General features: G+C 41.1%; 1 protein-coding gene across 1 annotated transcript in view; it reads left to right on the top strand.

Moving 5' to 3' along the window:
• The window catches only part of LOC115376378 (TBC1 domain family member 14-like), a 59,091-nt gene that overhangs the window by 17,679 nt on the left and 16,173 nt on the right, over nt 1-25,239 (top strand). The window contains 2 exon segments of the mRNA XM_030075920.1: nt 3,532-3,655; nt 24,392-24,516. Coding sequence (XP_029931780.1) covers nt 3,532-3,655; nt 24,392-24,516 — 249 coding nt within the window.

Genomic DNA, 25,239 nt, shown 5'->3' with positions numbered 1-25,239 from the left:
AGCTTCCATTGCATTCCACTGTAGCCTCAGGTTAAAGTCGGTAGGTCAAAACCAGACCAGTTCAACTACAGAGGCATGTGCAATCAGACCCTTCAGACCCTTCCCTTCCACCTCTCTCAGATCTCATGGAGGGAACACCGGCCCAGTAATTTCAACACAACCTGTTTACTTCAAAATTTTATTTAGCTTACATAAACACACTTAAAATCGCAGATACAAAGGTCAGCCCACTACTTGAGCTGTTGGGTCCATCTGTTCATTTATTGGTTTTCCCATTATGGTCAATGACAGCATTGATTATATTCGAATGGATAGCATGGTTTCCTCCAGGATTTTTTGAAAATTTTTGAAACTGTGGGAGTAGAACCAAACAGGCGGGTGATGACTCCGGTGTTCATTTTTCAAAATAAAGTTAATTGCAGCATAGTGTAACATTTCATGATATTTAAATTATCATTTCAAACTCTGATTATAGTAAGTATATGTGCGCAAATATGGGATATACATATATATATATATATGTGTGTGTGTGTGTGTGTGTATATATATATATATACACACACACACACACACACACACACACACACTCACCTGCATATCTATATCTATCTATCTATCTATCTATCTATCTATCTATATATACACTATATTACCAAAAGTATTCGCTCACCCATTCAAATGATCAGAATCAGGTGTCCTAATCACTTGGCCTGGCCACAGGTGTATAAAATCAAGCACTCAGGCATGCAGACTGTGAAACAAGACATTTGTGAAAGAATGGGCCGCTCTCAGGAGCTCAGTGAATTCCAGCGTGGAACTGTCATAGGATGCCACCTGTGCAACAAATCCAGTCGTGAAATTTCCTCGCTCCTAAATATTCCACAGTCAACTGTCAGCTCTATTATAACAAAATGGAAGCGTTTGGGAACAACAGCAACTCAGCCACGAAGTGGTAGGCCACGTAAAGTGATGGAGAGGGGTCAGCGGATGCTGAAGCGCATAGTGCGAAGAGGTCGCCGACTTTCTGCACAGTCAATTGCTACAGAGCTACAAACTTCATGTGATCTTCAGATTAGCCCAAGTACAGTACGCAGAGAGCTTCATGGAATGGGTTTCCATGGCCGAGCAGCTGCAGCCAAGCCACACATCACCAAGTGCAATGCAAAGCGTCGGATGCAATGGTGTAAAGCACGCCGCCACTGGCCTCTAGAGCAGTGGAGACGCGTTCTCTGGAGTGATGAATCACGCTTTTCCATCTGGCAATCTGATGGACGAGTCTGGGTTTGGAGGTTGCCAGGAGAACGGTACATTTCAGACTGCATTGTGCCGACTGTGAAATTTGGTGGAGGAGGAATTATGGTGTGGGGTTGTTTTTCAGGAGCTGGGCTTGGCCCCTTAGTTCCAGTGAAAGGAACTTTGAATGCTTCAGGATACCAAAACATTTTGGACAATTCCATGCTCCCAACCTTGTGGGAACAGTTTGGAGCGGGCCCCTTCCTCTTCCAACATGACTGTGCACCAGTGCACAAAGCAAGGTCCATAAAGACATGGATGACAGAGTCTGGTGTGGATGAACTTGACTGGCCTGCACAGAGTCCTGACCTGAACTCGATAGAACACCTTTGGGATGAATTAGAGCGGAGACTGAGAGCCAGGCCTTCTCGACCAACATCAGTGTGTGACCTCACCAATGCGCTTTTGGAAGAATGGTCAAAAATTCCTATAAACACTCTCCTCAACCTTGTGGACAGTCTTCCCAGAAGAGTTGAAGCTGTAATAGCTGCAAAAGGTGGACCGACATCATATTGAACTCTATGGGTTAAGAATGGGATGACACTTCAGTTCATAGTATGAGTAAAGGCAGGTGAGCGAATACTTTTGGTAATATAGTGTATATATACATATATATTGAGAGAGAGAGAGAGAGAGAGAGAGAGAGAGAGAGAGAGAGAGAGAGAGAGAGAGAGAGAGAGAGAGAGAGAGAGATCCATTCATACAATATACTTAAAATTGTTTTAACATCTGAAAAAAAAAAAAAAAATCATCATTTCAAAGGCGTGGCGCCTTTTATTTTGCCGTGGCAGTGCGCTTCAATCAATTACATGTAGCGGAAACCCTGGATAGGGTTTAAAGTCATCAATTTTACTTTGCCTTCAGTACACATTTTGCTTGAATATTGTACTTCACTACATTTTAAATCATATTGATTACAGAGAACAAATGACCAATGACAGGTTGTGGGACCTTTCACAAGAAAAGCTCAGTCAGCAAAGATGAGAAGAGGGATCTGCCTCTACTTTATTGGTTCTACTTTTTGTTATTTCCAGAGTTCACAATAAAAGCTGCACCATAAAAAAATGCATATGGTTGATGGAAGTGAGGACCGTTTAGACTCAACTCGCAAAAATGTGGAATAAGTGTATAAGAAGGATAATAATATTAGTGAATTAGCCATGTAGACTCTACCATCATATCATGTACTTAATCCACATTGATCAGTTGAGTCTACAGGGTGGACTTCAACCCATCAACCCTTGGTAGTTTTGCAGAATGCCCCTTTAAAAGAATGTAGTTTGGCAAGTCATCAGTTAAGCTAATTTCCATGGCTACTTGCCTGGCTCTAATGGACAAACTTGGTCTCAATAGTAACTTTACTGATCAGGTAAAACGTACGCAAACAGCAGGAAATGGACTCACCTAGTTGTCACCTAGCTGGGACTGATGAAGCCTTTTATCTGACCAGATTTATTCATGTCTTTTCACAGCAAGCCTCTATTCAGGTTTCTAATTAAAACACCCCAGTAACACCTTTGTGATCACACTGCACTAATGCACTGGTGGATAAATGTGGAGAAGCTGGTTTGATGCTATGAGAAACCCTATTGAAAAGAGGGAGGGTCTTCAGCTGTTCAGCAGTTCTTCAGCAGATCTAAGATAAATGAAGATTGCTCTCTTTCCATTTGGGCGCTTTATTTATGATTTATTTGAGTATAATTTTAAGGCCAGACATTCAGCTGCATTAACAATTTGGAATGGTAAATCACAAACCAACATACATGTACCACAACTTCAATAACTAATATGGTTTCACTTCCATGGAGTGATGATGCTTTTTCATTCTCACCCTTTGTTTAAGCATTATAGTGGATTAGCTCTACCTTCAGCATGCCTGGGTCTCCATCACCTTGATCTTTGCATCCCAGTCACTCCTGTTAGATAGGAGCTGTGTCTTGTATTGTTATTAGTCCAGTGACCAATATGTGCAGGCTGTCTCAAATATATCAAGTTGAAACACTCATTGGATGGCCCTTATTGTTTTGTTCACAAATCCTGTGAACTTATCTCCCCAGTGCAGAGGTAACAGAGACACATAAATTGTGCTGGCTCTAGAGGCCCCAACAGTTGCTAGGTGAACGCAGAAAGTGTAGCTTGTGTTCTACTTTTCCTCTGTGTTACAATGCCCTAATTTTACCTTCCTTTGTCCTCTAATCTCTCTCTCTTCACCTCCCTCCATCCCTCTTTCTCTCTCAGGAGCCTGTTTGCAAAGAAGGTGAAGGACAGTCGGCAAGTAGAGCAGAGGGATCCAGGCTGGAAGCTGTTTGGGAAAACCCCACCTCGGGAAGGCCCTATCAAGGACCCTAAGAGAATCCAGAAGGTAGTGTAGTAAAATCTCAAAAACTTTGGTCTTGCCACGCAGCAAATGCCCCCTCATTTACAGCACAATTTCATTTTCTGTTCTTGTACTCAACTGCATGGATACTCTACATTGCTACTGTGACTATTTTCCAAAACATACCACCCTTGCTAAGATTTGCATGTGTTTTTCCTACTTCCCAAACAGCCAACTGCTTGCATTCATTTAGTGATGGTACAAATCAACCTGCAGAGACTTGAAATGCGCTCATAGAACAGTATAGAGACTGGAACAGTCCTTTAAATCTCCTTCAGTCTGTTTTGTTTGATTTGTTGTAATGTGGCATAAGTAAGTGGAGCATGGTAGCGTGCCCTGTTCTCAGTTTGACTGCAGTGTCATGAATTTCTTAGCAAGGCTGTAATACCTCCACTTACAACCTTTACCTCAAAACTCGCCCAGACTCTTTTAGGAAGTGTTCAGACTATTTTTTAAAATGAAATTACTATGTGACATTTGTAACTCTGGTGAATAGTACTTTTTTCTAGCATACCTATCACTTATGAGAAAACACCATATATTGATATGGTAACTTTGTGTTGATAGGTGTCATTTATAGAGTTGGTAATTCTCTATTAGTGAGTCTGTTTCTGTACACCCTTTTCACAGCAGCCATTTTGGCATGAAATAGCAGGTAAACACAGGTGTTACCTGTAAAATAATTAAGATTGTGTTCCATTCAGGTCTAACAGAGCCAGAGTCCTGCTATCATTCACGCTGGCTCACTGGAAACCCTCTGCTACATTTAGATTTAACAGAACCTTCATTAATGTCATTAGTAACACCTGTATTTATCTGCTATTTCATGTCAAAATAGCTGTTGTGAAACTGTTTTTTTGTGTGTTCATGCTGATTTTCCTGTTATGAAGTAGCAATAAATAAGTTGTACGTAAATAAATAGGATAGTATATGCACAGTTTCACATCCCATATCATTTGGTTGTGTTAATTAGTTGTGATATCATGATGTCTCATATTCCAAGAAGTGTTAGTGGAATGATTAAAAAAAGAATAAATGACCGACAGCATTGTCAGACTCCTAGGGAATCTGACCATTGAGCTCTTGCTCAGTGTTAATCAGTTATCACGACTATTATTAACATGACCCGGAGGAATGTAATTTCAAAAGGAGATACCAAGGATACAAGGATACAAGGATACAAGGAAGTTTATTTGTCATTATACAACAGGTTGAATAATGAAATTAAAGTGTGGTTCCCTCTTGATTGATTAATTGATTGTATAGAAAATAAAATTATTAAACATGGAGGAGTGCAGATGGTGCATTTAGTAGTCTCACAGCCTGAGGGAAGAAGCTGCTCTGTAGTCTGGTTGTACGGCAGCGAATACTTCTGTATCTTTTGCCTGATGGCAGCAGGGTGAACAGGCTGTGGCTGGGGTGGCTGTTGTCTTTTAGGATCCTTTTGGCTCTGCGCAGGCACCTCACCTCCCCGATATCACTGATGCTTGGTAGATGGGTGCCAATGATGTTTTGGGCAGTTTTAATCACTCGTTGCAGAGTCTTCCTGTCCTGGGCCGTGCACATCCCATGCCAGTTTGTGATGTTTCCAGTCAGGATGCTTTCAATCGCTCCTTTGTAGAAGCTGACAAGAACTTGGCGTGGGAATTTTGCTTTCTTAAGTTTCCTTAAGAAATACAGCCGTTTCTGGGCTTTTTTAACCAGGGCAGAGATATGTGAAGTCCATGTTAGGTTCTCTGTTATGTTGATTCCCAGGAACTTAAAACTGCTCACTTGCTCCACCTCAGCTCCATTAATGTAGACAGGGTTGTGTAGACAGGGTTGTGTGTCTTTGCCTCTTTTTTTCTAAAATCAACTATCAGCTCTTCTTCTCCAATATCTAGGGGTGTGCAAAATGTATCATCTATGATAATATTTTAATTGAACTTAATAGAATTAGAATCGAATTGTTAAGCATGGCATTGATATAAAATCTCACAATTCCCGTAGTTACATTGCAGAGGATCTGGTGCCAATTCAAGCGGCCAAGAGAGATGGTTTCAAACAACTTTTGACTACTTTGGACACCCTACCTTGCCGGAAAGGTTTCAGTCATATAGCTCTGCCTAAATTGTGTGATTCATGTCGCCAAACTCTGGCAAAAACATTTTTGAATTGTTTTTTTAAACAATCATTATTGGCAGAATCCCCCAGAATTTTGAGATATTATTTTTTGTCAATATTGCACACCCCAATATCTCACATTTTTAAACTCTTATGGCTGCACGATGAAGAACCTCTCCTGGTTGCACTGATTCAAAACCTTTTATCACTCCGATTGTTGGTGAACAAAATCCTGACTTGCATTGTTTTTTTAACCCACTGCAAGTCAACAGCTTACAGATCTGACACATACCTGTAAAATAGACATATAGATGTTTCACCACTGTAAAAAAAAAAAAAAAAAAAAAAAAAAAGTATAACAGCCTTCATTGTTTCTTAAGTCAGTGGACTGTGTGTGTGTGTGTGCGTGCGTGCGTGCGTGCGTGCGTGCGTGCGTGTGTGAGAAAGACAAAGAGAGAGACACACACAGAGAGAGTAATTTTAAAATGTACTATTTTAATGTGTGTCCTTTTAGAAAGCCGTATGACATCTGGCAAAAAACACACACCAGTGGTTATACCAATGGTTTTCAACCACTGGTGTAATGTGAAATACAATAAAACACATTCAGAGAGAGAATAAGTATATGTTCTATATGGTGCTATGTGAATCATAGTAATTTAATTTGTCACATTTGACAATGCAGTTGACTGCTGAGTCTCTCCCTAGTGTTGCTCAGCACATATAGCTTGTAGTCTGGAAAGGGGGAAATACAGAGATACACCTGGTGGAGTTCTGCCCTCTACTGAGTGTACTCTTCTAGTTTGGATTTTAATTGGTCTCAAATTCAATCTGTCAGACATAGAATTCATATAAATGTACATAGAATTCATATAAATGTCACATTTTGTTGTCGTCAGAGACTTGTCTGAATATGCCAGTAAAATTGTGGTGCTGCAGTCAGCAAAGGACAGCCTTGTTATTGCTTAGCAAGCTTAAATTCAAAAAGGCCTAGTCCTCGAAAGCTAACCATAGGAATCTGCACATCTTTAGATGCAGGTGACACAAAATTCAAAGTATTTCTGAAATAAAACACAGCACCACACTGCTGAAAAGAGAATGACAACACATAATTTTACATCACTGGTGGACTGAAGTAAAAAGGATTTTATCATGTGTTCTCAGTAAGTGAGAGAATGGTAAAAACTGCATGCATAGTACACTGTCTATACCAACCAAACATTCTTATAGAGAAAAGGCTGAAAATTGTCAAGCTGCCCTTTCATGCATAGCAAGTCGCACCGTTTCACGAAATTCTATGTGATTTTTATTCTCCCCTTTGACTGGTCAAAAATTGGACCCTTAATATTGACATGCCGTTTGACACACACACACACACACACACACACACACACACACACACACACGCTTAAGTCCACCTTACCTGTGGTAGAAACCTTATATTGGGCCTCAGGGGTCAGTTAACAAGGATAGACTTTCAGGATTATGTTTCACCATAGATGTCACTGACAGTGGGCTGTGTGTGTGTGTGTGTGTGTGTGTGTGTGTGTGTGTGTGTGTGTGTGTGTGTGTGTGTGTGTGTGTGTGTGTGTGCGATACGTTATTTACCTAGGTTTTTGTTCACTTGACTGGTCAATATAGCTAAAGATCTCAAGTTATAGTACAGTGGGACTGATACTGAATTACATTCATAATGAGAGTGTAATTCAGTTTAAATTGACTTGTAACCCATCTGGAATTTGACAAATAAGGGATTTTGAAGACAAAGATTGATACCAATATTTTTGGACTGAAATTGTCATTTGCTGATATTTTGAAATGATATTCATACAATTAATATCATTGTAATAAAGCATGTTCATGCAAATGTGTGTGGAATCTGATGAAAATGTGGCATTAGAAAGAATTCAGATTAACGGCTTCATGTAGTCATCCTGTGTATAATTAATCAATTCTGGTAAAAAATCACAAACTGTATAAAGATTTAGTTTTTAACTAATTGAGTCCGACCCTTCCCCCGTTGTCCTGGTTCCTCTTACTGTCCCACAGAACAGTGACTTGATTACAGTACATTGCTGTGTATATAACCATCCTGCTGCAGAAAGAGAAACACTAAGTCCTCAGGGGGAAAATGAAGGGGGAAAAAAACCCTCTTGTAACAGAACATGACCTGAACATCTTGTAACAGCACGTTACCCTTGGCTGTTCTTTCAGAGCTCCTACTTGCAAAGATTAAGATAGCAGTGGGCTCAATGGCTGATACCAGATCCATTACTCTGGGGTTGATTAGAATGGCTGCCAGGGCATAGGAGAGCACCGAACTCCTTTCAGTGCAGCGGCAGTGACTAATAGCACAGTGGTGCTGATTCGCTGACACACACAGGCACATACACACAGTAATGATAGACCTGATGCAGAGCCGCTCAGTGTAGCGTCATTGCTGAGAGGGAGGGAGGGAGAGAGTGATAAAGTGAGAGAGAGTGAGGCAGAAAGATAAAGGGGGGTATCATGCTGCTGCTGCATCGTTTCCAGCGCGGGGTGTGTCCCTCCATCGGCTGTTTAGCTGTCCCCATGCCCTCCTTTTCCACCCCCTCCTCCTCCTCGTCTTGCTCCTGGGTGTCCGGTTGTCAAGAGTGAGCCCTCTGGAGCAGCCATGACGCTAGGCTAGGGTTTAGGAACGAACCCCCATTGGAGGTCTGGCTGTTAGAACGGAACTGCAGCGTTCATGGTGAGTGAGCTTTCACTGTGCGTGTGTGCGTGTGAGGACAAAGTGGACGAGCACAGCAACCCATTGTCACCCTCCTTGTCTGGCAGAAAAAGGGGATTGATAGAGTGAGTCAGACCAGGAAAAAAGAGAGAGGAAAGCTCAGACTTCCTATAATAGCCCCTTTCAGCCGGTCTTATGCCTCGGCATTGTCAAGATGTCTCTATCTCAGCTCACTGCCTTTGGAGAGATCAGTGGCTGAGCCATGACTTTTGTTTGTTTTATCTACTTTTCTGTTTTAAGTGTATGTTTTTGCCAATGGACTGATGGACCCACAGGGAGATGACCCATCCTAAAAGCGCTTAATTCAACCTATAGCCTTCAGCTTAGTACAACAGAAGCACGTGCAGCAGTATGACAGTGCTGTCTCTGTGCTCTATTTTGGCTTTTCAAAGTGTGCCAAGGGATTTCCTCTCACTGCTATCCCTGATGCAGCTCATCAGGGGTAGTCAGACCCTTGTTAAGCAAGTGGTAGATATCTGTGGCTTTGACTACATCTGTTTTCCCAATTTGTGTTTTTTCTGATTTCTAATTTCAGCCTTTTCAGTTTGTTTTCCTGTCAGAAATGGTCATTTAAGTGTGGAGGTTTCAGTTGTTGTGGATGTGTTATCTGGAGTGACTCTATGTCAGGTACCCTCCTGTAGACAGACAAGTGACCTTTATTCTGTAAAGGACAGCTGCATCCCCACACATCACTACAAAACATATATACAAATTAAATCTTTTGAAATGTATTCAGATTCTTGCAAAGCACATATCAGCTCAGCAATATCATGTCAGTAGAGGCAATAAACTTGCTTAAATGATCATTTTCATTAGTTTCATTAGACAAACAAGTAATGTAGAGGAATCAGCCAGCCTCACATGCAGGAGAAAGCTGCTTCTTTCTCCACATTATGTACTTCAAAGTGACACTAATGAATGCTCCCCACTTAATGTTTCTCCACAACAGCACTGTGAAAATTGTTTAAGTTGTAAACTAATGGAGCTTTCCGATAAATCTGACTTCCTACATGGCAAACTCTGAACTCCAAGTCAGAATTACAGAGGATACTGAAAGCTATCAGTTTGCCAAAATACCCTGATATGATGTCACAATAAAATGGTGGCCAACACAGTCAATGATAAAGACAGTTTCTATCTGACTGGATTTTCATTTGATAAACCTTCAACTTCACTGTAGCATTCTCTGTAGTTTTTATTTTACAGTGGTATAGATTTATATAGCCTGATGCAGCCGTACTGTGGTTTAGTTACTGCTGTTTACTACATGAAACAGTCTGCGCACTGTCAGCCTATGTTGAAGAATGGCCAGATTGGTTTCATGAGTCCAACTGATTTGTTCCTGTGAAACCAGGTGGCTTAGCCAGCTTAGCTCATCGATATTTTTCATTTGATGAGTGGACTCACTGTGAAGATGACTAGCTGTAGCTAGCTTAGCTAACATTAGCTGATAACATTAGCTACTGTTATTGATTCTGGTCAGCAAGTCCTTGCTGTCAGTAGACAAATCAAAGTTTTTCTGTCTTCTTATGGGTGTTCATGTTGTTGCAATCGAACACATTAAACACAGGTGGGAAGTTCCAGCAGTCAATGGAAAAGCTCCATAATGTTTGCTGCAAGTTCAGGTTACTGAGAAATACTGTTATGTTTTGATCACCTTGTTTTTGTCTTTGCAAATCATTGGAATTGTGATAACAGCATCAACTAAATTCATAAAATGCCAGGAGGTGATCAGTGGGTCTGAGGTCATGCCAGTGGGTGAAACCAAGGAAATACAGCAACAAGTCTGATCACTGAATTCTGGGAAGTGATCTGAGATAATTACAGAAGCTGAAACACACACATCTACCACCACATTGAAGCAAAGTGACTCATCCACACTTTGTCCTGTGTTTGGTGGGCTTTCCAGAATACCCTGCCACAAGCACTGTTCAGTTAAAAGTGGTGAGTCGGAGCTTGCCTTGGCATGCAGTGAAAGAGAGGCTAAGCACCCTGCTGTGGGGATGATTAGTCTGGTTTTGTCATTCATCTTACACTATTGAGAAACTAGGTGATAGTTTTGCGAGGCCTTATTGCATGGGCAGTGATCTGAGGTAACATAGATGGACAGTTTTACAAGCAGTTGTGACAGCAGTGTTTTTGTTCCTCATAGCATATTGCAGCTGTTCCTGTGGTTTAGTCCCCACCGGCAATGCCCTTAACTTTCCTCTAACAGTATTTCTCATCTGCAGTGACACAAATTGCTTACTGTAAATAGCCTGTCACAATAACCTCTCTGATTTATATTTCTGTATCCCTGTGTTTTTGTTATTTTATGGCCATAACAAAAATCTGTTACTTTCAGAAACACAACACAAAAACTAAAATCCAATTGACACTTTTTATTACAATGTATATTGTGACAACCCACCGTGTTATGTGTATTCCACACATAAAAAGTTGGGTTAACACAGATGAGGTGGAGTTACCCTCCACTGCTTGCCACTACCGGTCCAATTCTGTTTATGATTTTGAAAACAACAAAAAGTCATCTTCAGAGTGCTGCTTCCTGGTATCTTGAGTCTAAACACAAAAGGCCATTAGCTGCCAGCATGGCAGGTCGTCATTCAGCGGGTGCAGCCAGGCACGCAGAGAGCTCTTACATCATTACCAGGAAATAAGAGAACTTTACTGAAAGCCGGCGTGACAAAGCAGGTTTCTCTGCTGACAGGTTACCAAAGAATACGGTTGCCATTCCAGCAGCCAAAAGCAGCTCTCCAAGAGGTGGAAAGGGTGAAGCGCCAACCTAGAAGTGAGGGGACAGGAATGGGTGTTGTCACTGTAGCCACTAATATTACAAAGACCATGTCATCACTTACTTTGAGTCAATAAAATGTGAAGAGGTCAGGAATGATGCATAGCTGTGACTTCAGGAAGACAAGATGATAGCTAACAAGCTAATTTTAGCAGCCACTGAGTCCTTGTAATGTTTACCACTTACTCACTTATTAACCACTTAGTAATTAATATTCATGAGCAAACACAGTGATTTGTTTCTCACAGGCCAAGAATTATCTAAATGTATGTGGGGGATATTTATTGTATTGTCTTAACACACAGTAACAACAGCAGCTGTAGAAACTAACTAGCCTACTTGTAACCGGGTCAATATTCCAGTCTTCGCACTGCCCATTTTAACCATCTATGTTCCATGGTTCTAAACAACTGTAAGAAGGGTCGGGCAGTATGAAGTTATTATGCTACACTAGGGTACTTAGAAATCATGAAGGTATGATTTTAAATTCTGTAAAAAACACATACGCTGTTAAACTGATACAGAGATTCTGTATTGAGGTGATGTGCTGTAGTGCACAGTATGTGCCACCAGAGGTCAGTCTCTACTGATGGAACAGGCAGCTGAGTTGAGAAAGATGGCGACTGTGAGTGGTGGGGATAACTTATAAATTAACTTACTCGTTAAAAAGGAAAAGTGTTTTGTGTGTGTTCCCGATGATGGCCGTGTAATGTAATCTTGAGATGACTTCTTCCAACTGCAAAGGTAGTTTTTTAGCTAAATGATTTATTCATGTACCACCATCACCCGCATGTTGTCTCTGTTCAGCCCAGTGATGTGTGTATCAGCCACGGCAACCGGTGTCAAGTCCCCCAGCAACATGTGCTGAATCTATGCAATAAGGGCCCTTATTTCCTATCTATTCATTATTCTTGGGCCATTAGTATTTAAACCCAGCAAGACACACACATAACTCACACACCACTGTAAGCTTGACAATGTCATACATGCTACAATGACTTGGTTTTTTTTTTTGTTTTGTTTTTTTTTAACGCAAATATACCATATACCCCATTGAAATTTAAGGAAGGTATGAAAAAATAGATACTGCCCAAGCATACCACTAAGTTAAAAAGTATTTTATTTACTGTTTACACTGAAACTAACAAGTTTCACTTTCATTTTCTTTTTCAGTTTAAATGGCATTGCTCTCTGACAAAATACAACATACTGCAAGAGTGTGATTCCAGCTAGTTTTCTTTAGATGGAGCATGCATTGAAACAGGTGTGTCTGTAGCAGCAGGGAGGAATGACATCCTGCATGCATGAGGAAATGCAGTTAAAACCACTATAACAACCACACTGGTAATAAGGCCAACAGTAGAATAATGGGACACCCTGGATTGGCTAAATGCAGATTAACCCACAAGGCGACAAGGCGGCCTGGGAACCGTTCTCGGTAAGAGGTGGGTGGACAAGGGGTGGGGTTGTACAAATTTTAGCTCAAGTATTGGTTCAAGGATTCAAGGATTCAGCGATTGTTATTTGTCATATCTAGACATGCTGTTCACATGAAAAGGTACGAAATTAAGTACTGAGGTCCCAGTAAGCAACTAAAAACATGCAGCAGGATATGGGGATGGGGTGGTGGGGGGCTGTGGGTGATGTTGAAGAATGGCAATAATATGCGACTTCACATTACCACTGCTTTCATTTTACACCTCTGAGTTAGAAAATCAAAACACAGATTAACTGCATTTTGCAACATGGGACCTTTAAATTATTTGGCTAGCTTTGTTGAGTGTTGTGATACCTCAGTGTAGGGTTGTGCCAGATGAATATAATTGTGGTTACCTTTTCTGTGGATTTGGGTTGACTTGCTGTGACACCATCTGTCCTGTGTGATTGTTTTGACAGTGCTGCTAATCAGCCAGTGGGGTTCCCCTCCCTGGGGGTTGTTGCATTCAGAAGTACCTGTGATCGGTTTCCTCTCTTTAAGATGTTGTATTTCTGATGCGGATACATGCTTATAGTAGACACACTCTGATATACTTGTAATTCCTTTATTTTGCCCAATGGGTTGTATCTAGCTCAGCTTTTCTTTGAAGTCACACTACATTCACGCACATTTTCTCTTTCATACATGCCTGTGTTGCTGCACACACACCTAATTTCCTCTGTTTCGCCATGTTAGTAGCATCCGCAGTGCTGTTGTGGAGATGCCCAACTTCCCTGCCTCTTTCCTCCAGCCTGTTAAATGTAACTTTTCTTTTAGCTGTAGACATGCAGTTCTGTTCATAAGAGTGCACTGTCTTTCACACAGTTAATTTCAGTCCAAACACAGTTCAACCACAAACATGCTGAATATTCCTATGTGAAAGATAGATGAGAAAATGCTTTACCCAACTACTGTTAAATTTGCTGTGATGTATTGGAGAAAGACCAAATGACATGCCTATTTTTTTAAATAAGTTAATTTTTTCACACATATATTAATCTATATTTCTTCCATCTTTTCCTAATGTAAAGGTCACTTCAGTCAAACACTCCTGGTGATATGATTGGTTTGCTGGTAACACTAGATTGTGATTTGATGTTAGGGCCTCAAGGTCATTCGGGTCATCTGACACGTTTGTGATAGGTATGTCCTTTAGCATTGCCTCAACCTCACAAAAAATGGTTAGGAGCCCTTCATCATCCAGAATTTGCTGTTTAAGAACTTAGGTGGGAATACTTTTCACTGACCGGATCAGGTGTATCAAAATTCAATTTTATGCCATCATGAATAAAAGTCCCTTGAATTTTACGATGATCCACAACAGCCAAACTTTCCTTAAGCTCCCAGTTGGCTCCAACAAAATTTGTGCCGTTATCAGACAGAGACTGGACCTCATCTACAGTTTAACCTCCAAACTGCATGTATTATACTGCATTACTGGGTCCAGCTTGTACAGTTGACTCTCGTTGGGGATGTTTTTACAACCACCCTCCAACAAGGCAATTTACACTTTAAACTTCTGTTTTTGTACATACTGAGTGATTGACTGCTCTGCCTCAGTAGGATCTTCAGGAGTTATACTCTGTCCTTTGACTGTAGCTTTAAAACTCTGAATTCTTCCTTCCACTTCATGCCTTTAAATCTCCAGATTGTCCTAACTTAGGCCTGCCAAAGAGCAAAGCTCCTCCAGAAGTCTCCTCCAAGATGAAAAGTAACAGATCAGGTGGTTGGTGACAGTTTCCAAATCCTTGACAATAACATTCACTGCCACATCCCTTTTGATCTCTGGGTCATCTGCCGGAATCACATCAAGTCAGGTCAGGTCAAGTCAAATCAGTCAAAGTCAGGTCCATTTATCCATCTCCTGCCTTTCAGGAAATCTTCAGCTTTCATTCTTCTTGATGTATCCATCTGCTGCATCTCTGATGGCAGAGTTTCTGTTTGCCACAAACTTGTGGAATTGCCTGGTTTCATTACCGATATACTAAAGACTGTTGTACTGTCAGTCCAGAAAACTGACTTATCCAGCTTAAGTTGCAACTCCTTCTGAAGCATTTCATCAACTTAAACAGCCAGAACTGCGACTGTTAGTTAGAGTCAAGGAATCGTGGTCCGCTTAAGGGGAGCAACTCTGACCTCTCTCAAGAGAAATGCCACTTTGTGGCATTCATTTATCATTCATTTCCAGGACAAGTAAGACACAGTTCCATATCCAACTTGACTGGCATGGGAAAAGTGGTGAAGCTGTGCTGTAACAAAGTCCCTAAAATCTCTAGGTTTAACACAGTGAGGTCCAACTTGAACTCAACCACCTTTTGGATGTCCTCCAGCGAATCAGACCATTTCTTAGAGAAAGAATGGGGAACCGCTGCATCCCACCCCAAACTTCTTTCGCAAAGTTCCAAGCAACAGCTTGGCTGGCATAATGATTGGGGCTAGAAACCCCACGTCTCATAAAGCGAGCTGACCATTGATAAAATGCCTCTTCAGGTCTTCGTCTGTTCTCGTGTTGAGGTCCTGAACTCGAACTTATCCATTTCAATGCACCACTGTAGTCTTAATGCTTGCTTCACTGAAAGTTGGTCCATGGATTTCAGTCATCCACGTGAACGTTGTGTTTGAGTTTATAGACCACTTCAAGAGGGAAGTGTTGGGCATTATCATCTGCAGTTTTCCTGAGAGAATCATTTGCACAACTTGGTGAGGGTGAGGTGTTTACAGTCTTGTTTTGACCCATTGTTCTTAACAGAATATTTGTCCTTTTACCCCACATGTTCATTTGTTTTCCAAGTTCTCTGTGCAGAATGTGCCAGAACTCCCAGGATCTGAAAAGGCATATGTCTGTACAGTTTTGTTACTCTTCTGGCTCTTGACCTTTACTGCAAAAATAGAAAAAATGGTATCATCTTCATAACCAGCCTCAATATGGCCACAGGTCTGGGACATAGCTCTTGAAACACTTAGAGGGTTCACAGACTGTTTGACTTGTTCTGGGGATGTACCTTTATCCTGCCGCTCTATGTGAAAGACTCCTGGGTGCTTTTTGTGACACACATTGCAATCCAAGTGACTCCTGCAGACCTGACCTGACCTGCTTTCAGGCAACCCAAACAAATTCCCCTTTCCTTTATAAAATTAATCTTGTCCCGGTGCACCATGGTTTTAAACTGTGAGCACTGATCCAGTGAGTGACTGCTTTGTGAACAGAACAAACAGTTGTGAATAGAGGACTTGGTCTTATTTTCTTTATATTGAGCTGTTGTTTCCTCCTTTACTACAGTGATATTGGTAGCAAAACTGCTTCCCTTTGCCTTCTGCTTTAAGTGAACAACACTGGAAGCATTAGAGTCAGTGGGTTGTGAGTCCTGAATGTTGCCAAAAAGCCTATCTTGACTTGCTTTTCAATGAATGCAATAAGATTAGTAAAGATTGCTCTCTGGCCACTTTGCTCTTGCAGATCACACACAACACTTTTCACTTTTCAAAGGTTTTAAGATGATGTTCCTCATATTAGATGGTAAATCCAGGTCCTTCATATGCATCATATGATCTGTCAGATTTGCACATCCAGTGCAAAAACAGGGAGAATGACTGTAGTGATTTAATGTCCTCACTTTTAACAGGTGGCCAACTGGGAATCTTTTCCATATAAGCAGACAAAATTTTATGTTCGTTTCCAAAGTGCTCTTTTGGTTCTTTGGTACGCCTGTGCTGAAGGCAGATGTTGACAACTGTACTCCAGATCCCTTGGCTGCCCCCTAGTGTATTGTTTGAAAAAATGCAGACAATCACTCAAATTAGCTTGAAGTTTGCATTGAAGAGGGCCTCCATCGAGCACAGGGATATCTCTTGATGGAAGGACAGAGCACAGATTTTGCTGGATCAGCATAGTAGTGATATCATTTTTTCTTTGCATGTTTATAATGTTATTCTGGTGATTCTTAGTCAGAGCCTGGGTTTGAGGACCATATCCTGTTTAATTTTCACTAACAGTTTGCATCACTTGAACTGGAGCTTCAATCTGTGGCTCATTCATTTTTGTTTCTTGCTTTTGTTTAGGTATAACAACTTGTGGTTGGGGCATCAAATCATGCACAGCAACAACATTATCCTTTTCATCCACTTTATCTGGGACAAAAATGTCAGCATGGAGATTAACCTACTGGCCTTTTGAAATTTGTTCCTCTTAAAATAAGAGTTCATGCCATCAGATAATTTTGAGCCACACAGTGACAAATTGATTTTCAAGACCTTAAGTTTTGCTTTTGCTGCCAATTCCATTTCAAGTTCCAGTTGTTCCTTTTCTCTTTTGAACCTCTTGACCTTCTATTAAGTGTTTACTTTTTAAGGCAGCAACACGCTCCATCAGTGCTGATTTATGGCTTCAGCTTTGATACGTGCAGATGATATTGAGGAAATCCTTGATAGCTGAGCGTGTCTTAACAGAGTTTGCCTTTAAACTTGACACAATAAAGACACAGAATCTATTTGCCTGCACATATGGATACCCCATTTCAGGTAGCTGGTGTTGCATTGTCATTTTCACTTCAAAATATTTACTTCGCCTTGTAACTTCATCTTGTGGTAAAGATAAATTCTTGAAAGATTTATGCATATCGTTTGAGTTTCATTTGATTTCATTAACGCACTGATGTTTTCCATACACCTTTTGGCTTGTTTACATTTTATACTGTTTTGCCTGGCGGATTTTCGTGTAGAAGCTCAAACCTTTTTGAGTGAACGTAATGCTTCTTTTTTTCTGACAGCATTTCAACATCACTCATTTTAACATCAGACATTATCAGCGATGCTTTTAAATTTCTTATTGCATACCAATCAAAATCCACAATCAGGCAATAATGCAAGTAAAAAGTGGCAAGCCATCAATCTTTATCAGATCAATTTCATCACACAAATTCACATGCTGAAGTCGGCATTATTTTTATGAATGAAAGTGGCTGGCAGTGGTGCGTAAACACCACGTCCAACTGGTCAAACTTCATAAAACTTGTATATTATTTTGAAATATTACTGACCTTCAAACACCACTGGTTTAGCCATTTTGATCCATGTTGATCCTCCATGCAAATGCAGAAGGATCCAGCCAGTTCAATGATGAGCGAGCCTTCTTTTGAGTCCAAGGGCTGTTTTTTTTTTTTTTTTTTTTTTTTTTTTTTTTTTTTTTTTTTTTTAAACTTTATATAGTGGCAAGTTATCAACCAATTCTCTAAATCAAACTTAAATCAAACTTAAAAATAAAGGGCCACTGCTGCACTATGGGCATGATTTATGCAGGCAAAAGAGTCCATTGTCCATTTGCAGTTTCCACGTTTTAAATGGTTTATTTTCCAAAAGCAAGCAAACAAACAGAACAAAGAAAACCTCTCCCTTACTCTCTTGGTATGGTAAATAACCGTATACCCACCCTGGTGCATACTGGTCCTAAACCTACCCATAATCTATAGGCCCGTTTCCACCAAAAGGTTCCTGGTAGTATTTGGGGGGCAGGAACTACTACAGCAGGGTTGCCAACTCTCAGGCATTGGCCGTGACAGTCATGCATTCAGCCTCAATCTCACGCTCTCACGCTCAAGAGAGAAATCTCTTGCCAAATCTGACTTGTTTTCTATTGTAAATTTTTCCACTCATCATGTGTACTCATTTGTGACTATAAACAAGCTCAAGTCTTACATAGGCTCTAAACCATGCCATGGGTTATATTTTCTGAATGGTGATTCGCTGAAAACATTACCGTCATGACGTCAGTGGCGTCCGTCTGCTGCTCGGGTGCTGCTACTTCAGTTGGTCAGAGCGGCAGAGCAGAGAGACATGCATGGTGGCCAGATATGAAATTGACAGTCACAATATAAACAAAAGTTGGTTTATAATGAAAGTACGGCAGTCTGTATGCGCGGCACACCAGTTAGATCCGACAGACCTGGTGTCAGCCGGGCCCGGCCGCAGCACCGCACGGTGTGCACGGCCATCCGGTCAGGTCAGGTCTGCCGGATCTGACAGGCGCCGCTCCGGCTGTCAGTTGGACGCTTTCTGAATAAGGAGGAAGTTACCTCCGAAACTGTCAAGGTAAATAAACATCCCTATGTCTGATTAAAAGGAACAAGTTTAGTTAAAAGGAAGACATGATGAATGTATTTGGACTATATTGATTTATCATAACGTCGGGCCATGCGTGTGTCGTATTTCAACGTGATGACGTGCATACCGGGGGCAATCATGCTTGAGCGTGTTGTAACAGAGAATGTCTAATAGTGTTGTAGACGGGCTCTGGTTGTAATGTGGGTGCTGGCCTGTTGTTAGCGTTAGCTAGCGGTCCCTAAAGCTAACGTCAGCGTCTCTAAAAATGCCGGCTAAAAAGTGTGTTGTTAGCGTTAGCTAACGTTAGTGGGCACGTTAGCGTGCCAACCAACTAAGTGTTGGCCGTGTTGCTAGGGATGCCTAACGTTAGCTAAAGCTAACGCTAGCGCCCGGCTATTTTGTTGCTTTCTGTTGACACCACATTGCACCGTGAGTAAATCCAATCAGCACCAAGTAAACCCCAAGCTCCACCCAGGAGTTTTTCGGGGCCGCTCACAGTCCCTACCCCGAGGCGGGGCCTTTTATTAGCCCCTGTAAAAGTTCAGGAACTCTCTCCGTCGGGGCAGTTCCTGCGGTGGTGACACGCGACAACAGCCCCGGCCCCGTTAAATTACCCTGAAGTTCCAGCGGTCGAAACAGGCCTTATATACCCTTCCACAATGTTAACAAACAAAACCCAAACAAACAACAAACAAACAAAAAATAATTATGCAAAACTAAATATATGAAAGAAAAACAACAAATATAAACAAAACAAATAATAAATAAAAGAAAAAATGCAAAAATCTAACAGAAAATAAAGCAGTTATCTTTAATAATCAATCAAACAATACTACTGGCTCCTACAGTTGGTTTTCTTTTGTTGTATTCTATGATTTGCACCTCTAGTTGGCAGTACCTTTGACGTCTACACATGAGCAGATTGATATAATATGGAACATGAAATATAGTAATAATAGCAATACAGAATATTAAACATGTTTTTAGTCAGTGACATAGTTAACCCTAAATGTTTGATTTTCATTTATCCCTTTTCTTACCTTACCTTGCAGTGGTTTTTGAACTTAAAAAAGCTAGGTTCAACAAGAAAGTCTTGCCATCTTTGTGTATCTTCAGTTTTATTGATAAACTGGTCCGATTCCAGATAACATTAAAATGATCTTAAATGTGACTTTGTGATGCCCTGCAAATGTTAATGTAATCCACACACGAACACAGCTATTTGACATGATGAAAGTCAATCTAGCTCACAATGTGTGTGTGTGTGTGTTAACAGCCAGCTTTGTGTGAGCAAAGTGACCCTTTTTATTCGCCGATGAAATATGCCTTCTGCACAGCAGTGATTGGGGCCAAATCTGCAGCATGGCGATAATACTCAACAGAATGCTACTGTACATAAAGCACTGAACCAAGGGGGGAAGAGAGGAGGGAGGCAGGGAAAGAGGAGAGGACAAGCATTAAAACAGGACGAGGAGGGGATGTGAGGGAGAGTAAAGAGGGGGTAGAATATATTCTATCTCTTTTCTTTCTCTCATATCAAAGCGGTGACTCACCCTTTGTAGCAGTCTGTTCCTAGTAGCCAGGTGCTCAATGCAGTCTTACCTATGAATCAACTCCAGACATGGAGGAATAGTTTTCCATTAGCAGCCTGACACCTATCTTCCTCTCGTCGTCTTTCTTCAACATTGCCCCATCATCTCTCACACACTTCCCCATGGCCCTTTCCCCCTGGGGAATCCCTGCCACCATCATAAGTGTTGATCCATTTGTCAGTAAAACTCGTAAAAGTTGGCGGCTGAAGGAGTGAGTCAACCATGATGGTCAATCCAGAGGTGTATATTAACCACAATGCGCTGCAGTGCTCCATTATTTCTGATGCATTGTCAACATTTTGGAGTGGCAAATGATATAAATGGGATGATATTCTTATCTCTTGATGCAATACTATCATGATATTTGGGTGCTGATCCGATATGTATTGCAATTCTTAAGTAATGCGATTTGGTATTACAATTTGTTGTGATTTTTATTTTTTGAATTCTCCTCTAGTTTGTGCCTGTAAAGTTTCATGAAGTTGTGATTAGCCTAGAGGCCACTTTAGGTCATTAAGTTTTGACATCAAATTTCAAAAAGTGGTCTCACTACAATGAAGTGGTTGCTATGGGGACTAACATCATCACACATGAATCAAATGTGGCTCATTGAATCCACAAGAGTCTCAGCTTTCCAGTCAAAGCCAACTGATGCAGCTCCAAGACTGTTTAGGCCCCAGTCTGCACAAACACACCGTTTTATAGCATGCCAGAAGAACACAATTATACTGCATGCAAAAACCTGCATGGGTTTTTAGAACCCATTTTCATTTAGATACCTTGAGGTCAGAGGTCAAGGGACCCCTTTGGGCCATGCCAAATTTCCCCTTGCAAAATTTTTGCCAAACATTAGAGAAATATTTAGTCCCCTTGCTGTAACCTAGCATGACATGCTTGGTACCAACGGATTCCTCAAACTGCTGACATATGGCAGTCATCTACAGGAAACAGTGTTGTTTCTGTGAGTTGGCAGGTATTTCTATCTGTACAAAGCAACAAAATGTGGGCTGACTGCATACAAGGGCAAGTGTCTTCCATTTAAATCCCCTGCTTGTTTCTTGTTTACTTCCCCTCTGATCTCCAAGTGGCCTCTGCATGACGTACTCTGTCGTTATGCATTACTAAGGGCTGAGAGGAAGTCAACGAAGGCCAGTGAAACAACTAATGAAACACAGCATATGTCTTTCCTCTCTTATTTTCCTCCCAGTCACTATTCGTCGAAGCTCACATCACATTTAGTCGTTCTGCTCGTCATCTATCCCATCTTCTCTTTCCTCCTCAGTCCTCACATCCTCACACACATTATTTTTTCTGTTTTCTCTAAGCAGCTTACCCGCTTGATTCAGCCTTTTGAGATATAACTGTTTTTCTGAATTCCTTTCCTTTATTTTTGGCTTTATACTGAGTAAAAGCACCAGTAAGCTTTTTCTCCCCTCTCATTAAACTGACCCCCATGTGTCACCCTCCACCTACAGCAGAGCCCTTTGAAGTCTCCATCCTAATCCACCAAAACAGTCTCTAAATTTTGAGTTATTCATTCACAGAGAAATAAGAAACAGCATATTGCCCCTTTTCTTAGTCACACTTCATCAACTTCCAGCATAATTTAGTCATCACTTTTAAGGCACATTTTAGACTAGCACAAGGGTGTGTCTTTTGCCTTTGAACTCTTTCTGAGATCCTCTTGCCCAGTCTAAACATTAGATGGGAGCTTTCTAGGCTCCAAAACAACATTGAAAACTGCTTTTTTAAAGCACCCTTACAGTTTCTAAGAATTGCTTTTACTTAAACCATGGTCTGCATTCTGTTTTATTTTAATTATTCTCTGCATTTAGCTTTTACTTTCTGTTTTTAGTGCTGATGCATTGGTATGATTTCATTTATCTCGCTTAATATCTTCAGTGCTCTATCAATGCATGTTATCACTGTCATTATTATTCAGTAATGATAAGCTTGTATCTTTTTTCTCTCTGTCCTTTCCCTTTTACCACTGCCTTGGCTCCACTATCTCTGATGTCCAATCTGCCACCCACCTCACATGATAAAATTACTTTTATTTTCCCCCCAGGGGTGATGGGGCACTGGGCTGTGGTACAAAGCACCATAACACAGAGTTAGATTAATAACTTGAGGCTGCATCACTAACAAACATTCATTATGCTTGTGAGAGAACACGCGTACACACAGGCTCCTATTGCACCAGTATATTTCTCCTGGATTGTCGTCTGTGCTAGCTCATCAATGTGAATGTCCCTGCTGGTCCAGGAAAGTGTTGAGCTGATCATTTGCAGTCCTCAGCCTGCATTATTAACCAGCGCAACACACCCGAGGCCATTTTGGACACACAGTGGGCTGGGTGTGGGTGTGAGTGTGTGCTAATAGATTGCATTTGTCCTATTTCTCCTTTTAATTATCCAGTAGGCCAGTGCCTAGGATATTGTCTTTCTATCTTTAGACCACCTTTTTTAAATAGGTGTTCCCTGACCTATTTGTGTTCTACTGCTGACTGTGGATTTAAACACCAAGCATTTCCTCGTATGGCCACCATATGCACAAACACACATACACACTCTGTCAGCTGATATTTGGCCTTGTGTTGAACTGCCTGTGTGGCCTTGGCTCAAACAGCCTGGCTGTCACATGGCCTCTTCTCTCTATAGGCCCACAGCTCGCTCTCTGTGGTAGAGAAACAAAGCACACTCATTAGACACTGGCTGACAAATGCTCAGGGGCTAGAAGCAGCCCTCTCACAAGGTTAAATGTAACCTTGCTCCACTCCTCTTTTTTCCTCTCTAATCCCTTTTCCTCCTCTCTTCCCTCCTTTCCTATCCTCTCCTCTCCATTATATTCTAAGAATATGCATCTGGCCACAGCTTTAGTTTTGTGATAATCCGTTGCCCTCGTGGTCATTTTCCCCAGCTTAGGATCAGCATGCATATCATACTGCTATCAGTAGTATGAAATGGAACATAAAGCAAATGTTGCATGTTCATGTCCTCATGGGATTCATGGGAAGGCTCAGAGGTTCATACTTCTGGCTTTGCAAAGTTTGATGTACAAAAAACAATCTGAGTTACATTCATGGGCTTCAGAAGCATAGGTTTTTCACTGGTTGACACAATCAGAGTTTAGGCAAAGTAATTTGGGACTGTTTTTGTCAAACATGACTTTTAGCATTCACTAAGGTGTTATCACATCAAATTTATTCACAGAAAACTATGCTGTTGGCAGCATAGTGTTGAACGTCACATCTGGGCCAATTTGTACCACAGTAAGAATCTCAATTTACCTAACTTACAAGAAACCTGGAATATATGATCAACCAGATACCACATGAACATGGGGTAATCCACCATTGTCCTGATGGGACTTTTCCCTGTGTGTGTGCAGGCCTGTGTATGTGCTGAGAGTGTTGTGAAACTAATCTTAATTGTGTATCTTAATTCATACTTGTAATTGTTGGGTAGTCTACTTTTTATTTTATTTTAGTTACTCCACTGTATGGACAAGACATCCAACATATTACTTGTTTTAGATAGATAGATAGATAGATAGATATACTTTATTGATCCCAACCACGGAAATTCTGGAAGGATTTGAAGGACTTGTACTTGTAATGTTTCATGTATGTGTGTGTGTGTTTCCATTGAGACATGTTCACAACTTGATAACAAAACCAGCCTGGATGCTCAGAGGGAAACAAATGACCCCATAGTCTTTTTTTGAGAAGGGCTTCAGCGCTGGCAGGCACATGAGATGTTGCAGTCCTCTGAGTGCTTGGTTTACAGCCGTCTTCGCTGGTCGCGGATTTTATGTGCTAAAACACATTCTGAATGTATTTATGTTTCTGTGTGTGTGTGTGTGTGTGTGTGTGTGTGTGTTATGTTGACAGGAATATGAAACAAAGAGTGGCAGAGCTGGACCTGGCAACCCACCATCTCCCAGGCAGAGTGTGAGGAAAAACCTGGACTTTGAGCCCCTCTCTACCACCGCACTTATATTGGAGGACAGACCAGCGTATGTAAACACATACACATATTTGTAGTGACAGCTAGGCTAAATGCTGTGTTTGGGCTGTTAACATTCACTTTCTCACATTCTTCCTATCTCTGTTATTACTAGTGCCTATCAGACAGTAGAAGCCAAGCCTGTTTTTGTCAATCTGACCCTCTCTCTGTTGCTGTCTCCCCCTCATTCTTTCCTTTCCACTCACTCCTTCTTGAGTCATTGGACTCTATTCAGTAGTACTCCAGCTTGTGTTATCTCCCTGTTTGTATCAGAGACGGCCCGTTGGAAGGAAAGACATACTGCTAAATGTTTAATAGCCCCTCCCTAAGGCTGATTCCATTACCCTTCTTTGTAGCGTTTTGCATTCTGGAGAAGACATTAGGTATTGTGTCTCCTCTGTGTCCCTTCAGCTCTGTAGCGGGATTACCACCAGTAATATCGCTGAATTCTCTCATGAACACAAAATATTTCATGTTCCTTGCTTTTGTTGCAATAAAGTAACCTGTGGAAATTGTTTATAGTATAACAAAATGTATTTTAGCTATAACAGGGCACAAAAGGTCTGATACGGGACTATAGTAAACACTGTTGGTATACATTACATATTAGTGACAGTCTACTGCTAAGAACAGTTTAGAGAATTGAACATGTTTCGTTTATTTATTAACTTCCCGGGTCATATTAAAGTGCACTCTCTAAGGGGAACAATGGTGTCATGACACCACAAAAACT

This window comes from Myripristis murdjan, chromosome 18, assembly GCF_902150065.1.
Source record: "Myripristis murdjan chromosome 18, fMyrMur1.1, whole genome shotgun sequence".
NCBI classification, from domain to species: Eukaryota; Metazoa; Chordata; class Actinopteri; order Holocentriformes; family Holocentridae; genus Myripristis; species Myripristis murdjan.
Note: the sequence above shows the minus strand (reverse complement) of the source record. Positions and strands in the feature narration are given on the sequence as shown.